The 8,728-nt window shown below is 34.8% G+C and overlaps 1 protein-coding gene across 2 annotated transcripts in view; it reads left to right on the forward strand.

The window, feature by feature from the left end:
* UGCG (UDP-glucose ceramide glucosyltransferase) overlaps positions 1-7,770 on the forward strand; it is a 38,393-nt gene extending 30,623 nt beyond the window's left edge. For both annotated transcript variants that reach the window (XM_059926546.1, XM_059926547.1), the window contains 4 exons: positions 1,551-1,729; positions 3,909-3,995; positions 4,498-4,687; positions 5,159-7,770. In XM_059926546.1, the coding sequence (XP_059782529.1) occupies positions 1,551-1,729; positions 3,909-3,995; positions 4,498-4,687; positions 5,159-5,329 (627 nt within the window). In that variant the 3' untranslated portion in view covers positions 5,330-7,770. The remainder of the gene's footprint in view (positions 1-1,550; positions 1,730-3,908; positions 3,996-4,497; positions 4,688-5,158) is intronic.
* Positions 7,771-8,728: the final 958 nt, after the last annotated feature.

Genomic DNA, 8,728 nt, shown 5'->3' on the forward strand with positions numbered 1-8,728 from the left:
TTTTTGGTTAGTAAAAGAGGCTCTGGGTAGTTACTTTAAAATCAAAAACTTTTTATTCTTATGCACCATGTTGTGTTTTTTGTTTTGGAAATATCCAACTTGATTTGTATGTCAATAATAGATATCTCCCAGATTATACCCTCTCCCTTAGTTTAAAAGTTTAATCCCTAAAGGTCACTCTGTCATACAGAGTGAATGGAGATAGGCCAAAGGAATTATTCCACTCTGTAAAGAAGTCCTGGGAGCCTTCAACACAGTACCTAGTCCCACCTCATTCCTAAAACCTCACTTAATAACTGCTTAAGCAATTAAGATGTGTGCTTCTGGTTTTAGAAGTTTGATTCACTCCCATCCTACAAATACTAGGGCTTCATTCCAGTCTGGACATAGGTTAGGTAGCAAGAATCACATATGTAATCGTTTCTGAGAATTACCTTGTTCTACGCCATGTATGTGACTTCTGCCATTGAGAATGCCCTCCATATCTGTGGGTTCTACATCTGTGGCTTCAACCAACCGTAGGTCGAAAATATTCGGAAAAAAAAATTCCAGAAAGTTACAAAAAGCAAAATGTGAATTAGCCTTGTGCCAGCAACTGTTTACATAGCATTTACATTGTATTAGGTATTACAAGTAATCTGACAGGTGTAGATAATACGCAAATAGCATCGGTGGATTTTGGTACAGGGCTCTTGGAACCAATTCCCCTAGGATACAGAAAGATGACTAATTACAAAAGGCAGCATATCTAAGATGTAAATAATAAATAGGTTTTATATCTGATAAGTTGGGTGATGACCATTTAATTCTACCATTAATTAAGTAGTTTGCATTTCTCATGACTTCAAAGCACATCTAGGAAAAGGGCAGTAAAATGGAAGACAGAATATTAGTATCCACCCTATTTATGAAAAATACATTGAAAAATGGGGAAGTTGGGAAGCTCAGTGACTCCGGCAGGAAATAGCTAGCTATTTGACACAAGAAAAGGAATTAAGAAATAAGATTGTCCTATTGGTTGATGTACCTATAAGTATTGTGTGTATGAATGTGCGCATGTGTGTAGCCACATGCATACATATACACATATACATGTACATACGTATACCTATATATGTAGATGTGTGTATATCTACATGAACATTCTGAGAACAATACGTTAAATATTAATATTTTATATGAAGTGAGTGATATTTTTTACCTGTCTGATTTAAATCCAAATTAAGTTTTACTTCAGTAAATCTTTAAATCTTGGAGTTTTAGAGAAGACAGTATTTATTTGAGAATAAAATATACTTTTCCCTCCTAGAAGTAAATACTTCTTTGTAATGGTGATAATAACAAGTGTAGTCAATCAAATAAGAAATTATTGACTGCTTGCTATATGTAAATATTACTTTGTACCACTTTTTATTCAGGTAATTTATGTAAGAATAAGAGAATATTCACCCAATCATACTTAAATTCATTAGGAAAAAGAATTTATAAACATCATACTTTTAACATAAAATTCTAATTGTATACATATGTTTTTGGCTTTGTTTTGACAGGTGTATTTTGGAACCTCTCATCCAAGGTCCTATATCTCTGCCAATGTCACTGGTTTCAAATGTGTGACGGGAATGTCTTGTTTAATGAGAAAGGATGTGTTAGATCAAGCAGGAGGGCTTATAGCTTTTGCTCAATACATTGCTGAAGATTACTTCATGGCCAAAGCAATAGCTGACCGGTAAGAAAACTAAATTAAATTAGGCTGTTACATTTTGGTTCCTAACTTCTGTTGGTTTATTCTGTTTGTTAAACCCATGGATTAAGAGCTATTTTATTTTATTTTTTGCTAGTGAATACAGAATAGTTTAATACTTTTAGAATGTAATTCCTATTAATTATTCAGTTATATACTAATGAAGCAAATAAATGTTCTAATTTCTCTACATTCTTCAAATTAATGTGGTATCTAGAGCAGTATAGAGTTTCCTTAAAAAAACTAAAAATAGAGTTACCATATGATCCTGCAATCCCACTCCTGGGTATATACCTGGAGAAAACTCTAATTTGAAGATACATGCATCCCAATGTTCATAGCAACACTATTTGCAATAGCCAAGACATGGAAGCAACATAAATGCACATCAGCAGATGAATAGATAAAGAAGATGTGGTCTGAATATACAATGGAATATTACTCAGTCATAAAAAACAATGAAGTAATGTCATTTGCAGCAACATGGTTAGACCTAGAGATTATGTTAAGTGAAGTAAGTCAGACAGAGAAAGACAAATATCATATAATATCACTTATAGATGGAATCTAAAAAAACGATACAAATGAACTTATTTACAAAACAGAAATAAATTCACAGACATAGAAACCAAACTTATGTTTACCAACGAGGATAGGAGGGGTGGGGGGAGATAACTCAGGAGTTTGGGGTTAACATATACACTATATAAAACAGGTAAACAACAAGGACCTACTGTATAGCATACAGATACATACACACTGAATCACTTTACTGTACACTTGAAACTAACACAACATTGTAAATTAATGTTATACTACACTTCAATTTAAAAATAAAATAAATACATTTAAACCCTAAAAAAAAAAAACTGCGTGGTTTGAAGTTATTAAATTGAAGCTTCTCTGTGATTATAAATTTTCATTATTATGGATGTAAATTTTTATGTGTTTTAGAAGAATTAAAAATGTCAGTGCAGTCATAAGCCAGTAGGTGAAAATTTAAAGAATATGATTTCAAATTTTGAAATTTCTCAGTAGATTATTTGATACTTTGCTAAGAAGCCACCTAATGAGTCACATGATTGGCTTAATAACATTTCTCTATCACACAATGACACTCATTTGCTTTTTTAAAGGGGGTCGTTTCCTTGTCTGATAATTTACTAAAGATGCGATCTTAAAAATCGAAGTATGTTTTTAAACTTCTCTCCTGATGGTGTTAATGTGGTCCATGGTTTCATAGCGTTTCTCATGAGATACAGAATACCACTTTTGGTTTCACACCCTGCCCCCCCCCCTTTTTTTTTGATTAATAGTGTTCAGAGACTAAACTATTAAATACAGGAACCACTCCATTTAGTACTTTCAGAATGTCTGTATTTTAAGTTTATTAAACTGTGAACTGAGGAGTTGTTCCTTCCATTTCTTAGGTGGTACTATCATGGGCCTCTGTAATGACTAAAATGTGTATAAGTATGATATACCCTACGTAGGGTGCTATCCTGGGACGAGGCTCACCCTGAACACTGGCAGTTGCTCACTTTTCTTTTTTAACTAAAATATAGTTGATTTACAGTATTATATAGTTTTAGATATACAACATAGTGATTCAGTATTTTTATAGATTATACTCCATTTAAAGTTATAGCAAAATAATGGCTGTATTTCCCTGCGCTGTGCAATATATCCTTGTTGCCTATTTTATACAAGGTAGTTTCTATCTCTTCATCCTCTTCCCCTATGTTGCCCCTCGCTCCTTCCATCTCCCCACCGGTAACCACTAGTTCTCTAAGTCTGTGAGTCTTTTCTTTTTTGTTTAGTCATTCATTTGTTTTATTTTTTAGATTCCACATATAAGTGATAACAGACTATTTGTCTTTCTCTGTCTCACTTATTTCACTAAGTATTTGTCTTTCTCTGTCTCACTTATTTCACTAAGCATAATACCCTCTAGGTCCCTGCACATTGTTGCAAATAACAGGATTTCATTCTTTTTTTATGACTGAGTAATATTCTAGTGCGTGTGTGTGTGTGTGTGTACTTCCATATCTTGGCTACTGTAGATAATGCTTCTTACTCTTTATAAGGATGAATAAATGCATAATCAGTCATGCTTGCATGTGTTCATCATCATAGCTCATTTTATAATTGTCTTAATTTTCAGAGGTTGGAGGTTTGCAATGTCCACTCAAGTTGCAATGCAAAACTCTGGCTCGTATTCAATTTCTCAGTTTCAATCCAGAATGATCAGGTAAATCAGCTGGATTTCTTCTTTTTATACTTTATTAAAAGAAAAGGGGAAGGGAGAGTAATTTTTACATGGTTTTAACTTCGTTTTAAAAAAAAAACTAAAAGTCAGATTTTGTTTATTTCCAAAAAAGAGAGGTTAACTTCCTTATTAAAATAAATTTAACGTCCAAATATATTTTCTTTCCTATGTAACACTGAAAGCTTTCAAAAAAGAGATGTTGAGGCTTTGAATTTTTTTATGCCAATCTCTATTTTCTAACTTTCTACCCTTTGAATTTTATGATCTTTATTCATCAGAGTATAGGCCATACAAATGAATTGATAGACTTTTTTCTTTGAGATACTAAATAAAAATAGAAAAGAGATTCATTAAATACTCTTTAAAGTTTATATAAAAGGCTTTTATATAACAGGATAAAATGCTGATCATTTTGAGAAAAATTGATTAGTCTTGTAACCAGGCTGTTGTTTAAAGAAAATCCCTTTTTGCTTGTTTGTTTAAGGTGGACCAAATTGCGAATTAACATGCTTCCTGCAACAATAATTTGTGAGCCAATTTCAGAGTGCTTTGTTGCCAGTTTAATTATTGGATGGGCAGCCCACCATGTATTCAGATGGGATATTATGGTATTTTTCATGTGTCATTGCCTGGCATGGTTTATATTTGACTACATTCAACTCAGGGGTGTCCAGGTACGTGGATAGGCTTGGGAAAGTTGGCAGTCATTTGGTGGAACTAAAACACTTTTGATTTAGAAGAGGTTGAAGAAAATCTATCCGAGCCATTCTTCAGCCTCCCAGTGAAGGTTAAAATCAGGTTTAAGCATTACTTTCCTTAATGGAACGTGGACACAAAATGGAACTTGATTTTCAACTTTCAGCTGGTTATACAATCACTTTTATTAAGGCTCCAAAAAAAAAAAAGAGTGATGTCAAGCAAATCAACAAGTCTTCAAACTAAGAATATGTTAGGATAGCAGTTATTTTAATGCTGCTTTTCTTCCTAATTAACATTTCCTTAACCAATATAGCATGACAGTTGAATTATCTTAAGAAGCAGACTTGACTTTGTATAGTGTATTTAAAAGAGTGAAATTGAAGAATCTCATTTTTTAAACTGTGTCTTTAGTCTGACAGTACATAATTAATTTTTTTAATTCCTAGGGTGGCACACTGTGTTTTTCAAAACTTGATTATGCAGTAGCTTGGTTCATCCGTGAATCCATGACAATATACATTTTTTTGTCGGCATTATGGGACCCAACGATAAGCTGGAGAACTGGTCGCTACAGACTACGCTGTGGAGGCACAGCCGAGGAAATCCTAGATGTCTAACCACAGCTTTGTGACTGTACATAAGGAAAAAAAGAGGATTATAAATTATGTTTATATAAATGCTTTTAAAAAATCTACCTTCCGTAGTTTTATCACATGTATGTTTTGGTATCTGTTCTCTAATTTATTTTGCATGGCACTTGCATCTGTGAAAAGGAAAGAAAAAAAAAAAAAACCACATCTGTAGTCTTGGCCAAATGGTTATACTTTATTTTGTGGAAGTAGAGAATCAAGAGAATTGGTTCTAGGAACCTGGGTTCGGTTTTTGTTGTTGTTTGTTTGTTTACTTTTTAAAAATACATAAATAAATCTATCTATATATATATGAATGTTCTGCAACAAACACTATGACAGTATCCTTCAGTAGAGAAAGTTTCTTATTGGTGAGTACACTCATTTAGAATATGTATGGGATGGCAACAGCTTTGTTTAGGGGACTCGAAAAGAGCAGAAGGTGCAATCCCTTTTCATGTCTAAAGTGAAAGGTATTAATGCAGTGAACTGCCTGCAGTGAGGTACTAACTGAGAAACTTTTTCATGCTTTATGCCTACCTCTTGTAGTCGTTGCAGAGGAAATATAGACTGTAATATGGTAGCTAGGCCTTGCAAAAACAAATGGAAAAACTTTAAAAATAATAATAACAAAAGAGCTGGAGTCTAGTATTTATATGAATCTGTGAGAAATATTTTTTCGGTCTCACCGCAACGAACCAAAAGTGGTTGAGTTTGGTTTTTAATTGTAGCCATGTCTTGAAGGCATCTTTTTGACCAACTCGTGTTGGTTCTGTCTTGAACCATTGTTAATCACTGTGCTGGTAAGTCTTTCCTTCCCTGCTCCTCACCTGACCCATCCCATCTTTCCTTAACTTTTTGCAGGGGGTGGGGTGGGGGGGTTTGTTTTAGTGTGAATGGATGTTTTGATAGTTGTGAGGAAAAATGCATTTCAGACACATTTCACACATGAGCTATTTTCTTACACGGTCTGTCTTATTGTTAAAAAGAATGTAATTTCATGATACAGGTATTTAATATCTTTTTTAAGTAAATAAATATTCTAGCCATCAATAAATAAATTGCAGTAGAGTATTAAGAGGGGACAGGATGAGTTTTACTCTTAAAATTAATCAGTATCCAACTAAGTCTACTGTGTGTTTGTGTGTTTTGTTTTGTTTTTTAATTTACTATTACTGTTTACTAGTCTTATTTAAATTGGATTTTTGTATTCCAGTTTGTATGACAAAATAGACTAGAGAAGTTCTGGTTGTAAATGCATGCTGTATTTCACTCTTCTCTCCCCATCATGCCGCTAAACTTGCTTGTCAGGTTGTGCTTAACTTGTGGTGAGCTGGACTTGTTTTTGTTTAAAAGAAAAAAAAAGAATAGGCAGAAATGTAAGGGACAGTGCATAAGCCTTTCATTTTTTTTTTTTTTTTTGTAGTGGACGTTTTGCTCTTTCTTCAGGATTGGATGGCATGTTGTCCATGTGAATGCCTGCTGCAGGGCTGACACTGGCAATATGGCAGCTTCAAACTCTTAAGTTACTGCAATTTCCATGTCAAAGCATAATGTGTCACATATTAGCAATAACTGCATATTTATAAAAAACACTTTTTCACTGAGCCAATTTCATTTAATTGTCTAATGAGTATATACATGGTTTAAATTGCAGTATATCTGTAAATGTGTGTATACTGAGTATATACGGTATATACAAGCTTTCTCTGGGCCAAACTGCTTCATTCAGTTTTTTCATTTTTTTGTTTTGTTTTGTTTTTTTGCCTTATGATGAATTTGTTTGAAGGGCATTTTCTTCATGAACAAAGGCTTTGATGCATATTCCTTTCTACGTGAAATGGGGGTAGTATTGTTCCCTGAGGAAAGTTGCATAGCGAAAACCAGTCTAGTTGTGACCCACTCTGTTTATTTTTTTAAGTCAGTATCAGGCAAGCTGAATTTTGCTGACCGTGTTTGTAATTTGTTTGTTTGTTTAACGAAGTTTGGTTGATGCCATCCTTTGCACTGCTGAAGTGAAATCTTGCTTATTCCTTAGCTTTTTGCTGATCTCGGTATGGGCAGTGTAACAACAAAACCCAAATGGCTGGACAGACTTCTTGTGTTTGTAAATATAAAAAATGACTCTTCTGTATATGTGTGTTTTTAATGTGGTAGTGGAGTATTTCCTTCCAGTGAAGCTTCACTTAAGCAGACAGAGTGATTCTTTGTTTAGCAAGTTTAGAGCGATGATAAAATGGCAAGAAATAATATCAAATGTTATTATAATGATGAAGAAAGCATCACAGCAGAACTGTAGGAGTCCAAATTTAATAAACCGTCTAAAAAAAGAACACCAAGTGTCTAGAATATACCATGTTTATTATTTAAAATCATTGTCTTAAGTTTTTTGTTCAAAAAATAAAAATTTGAATACAATCAAAACATTAGCAATCATGTGTTTTTGTTTCTTGTCTTTTATTTTATATTTTTATAAATAATCTAACATGTTCCACCATTCACAGCAGAATTATTTGAAGAATTCTGTAGTGTTAATTTTGAAATCTTCCCTCTACCTGTGCTACAGGTGAGATGTATGACTTAAAGTCAGGCTTTTCTGTATTGGTTGCATGTTAGAATCACCAGTAGAACTTTAAAAAAAAAAAATACAGATGCCTGGGCCCTGCCTGCAGCGTCTGGTTTAATTATTCTGGGTGGAGCCTGAGCACTGCTCTTTGTTCTGTGCAAGCAGATTTGAGAAGCCCTGGCCCATTATAACATTTAGAAAAGACTCAGTGGTCCTTTAGTCCCCTCTCGCCCGCGCTTACAACCTGAACTCAGCCTTTGAGATCTTACCACCCCAATGGCGAGGAAAGGCAGATCCAAGGAAAAGAAAGGAACGGCTTTGCTGCTGGACATCTAAAAGAGAAACAGACTACGTGTCATCCCACACACTGTCCGGGGTCAGGCTCTCCTCCCAAGCTTAGAGGCACCCCCAGGCCTGTTTTACCACCAGCCCGTGAGAGAAGAATGCTCTTAACTGGAGAGCCAGTCCCAGGGGAGAAAGACTCTAGAAGGGGTTTGGCTGTGGCCTGCCAGGGGCCCCACTCCTAGCACCCTGACCCAGTAAACAAGCTCATTCCTCCTGGTTTGTAAAGTATACTTCTAACCCTAACGTTGAAGAAACGATCAACAAAAAGTTGGTGTAAGTCTTAGAGTTTTATAGCTAGGCAAACTTTGAAAAGCCCTTGCCCTTATTTTAGAGTAAAAAACTGAGACACCCACTGTGAAAGCTGTGGTCACAGAGGGTAGGAGGACAGTTGTCGGCTGAGCTGGGAGTAGCCCCTGCATCTTTCAGGTCCCAACATCGTCGGTCACTCCACTAGATCCTGTTGTTTAAAATTCTGC

The sequence above is a fragment of the Balaenoptera ricei genome, chromosome 6, assembly GCF_028023285.1.
Source record: "Balaenoptera ricei isolate mBalRic1 chromosome 6, mBalRic1.hap2, whole genome shotgun sequence".
NCBI classification, from domain to species: domain Eukaryota; kingdom Metazoa; phylum Chordata; class Mammalia; order Artiodactyla; family Balaenopteridae; genus Balaenoptera; species Balaenoptera ricei.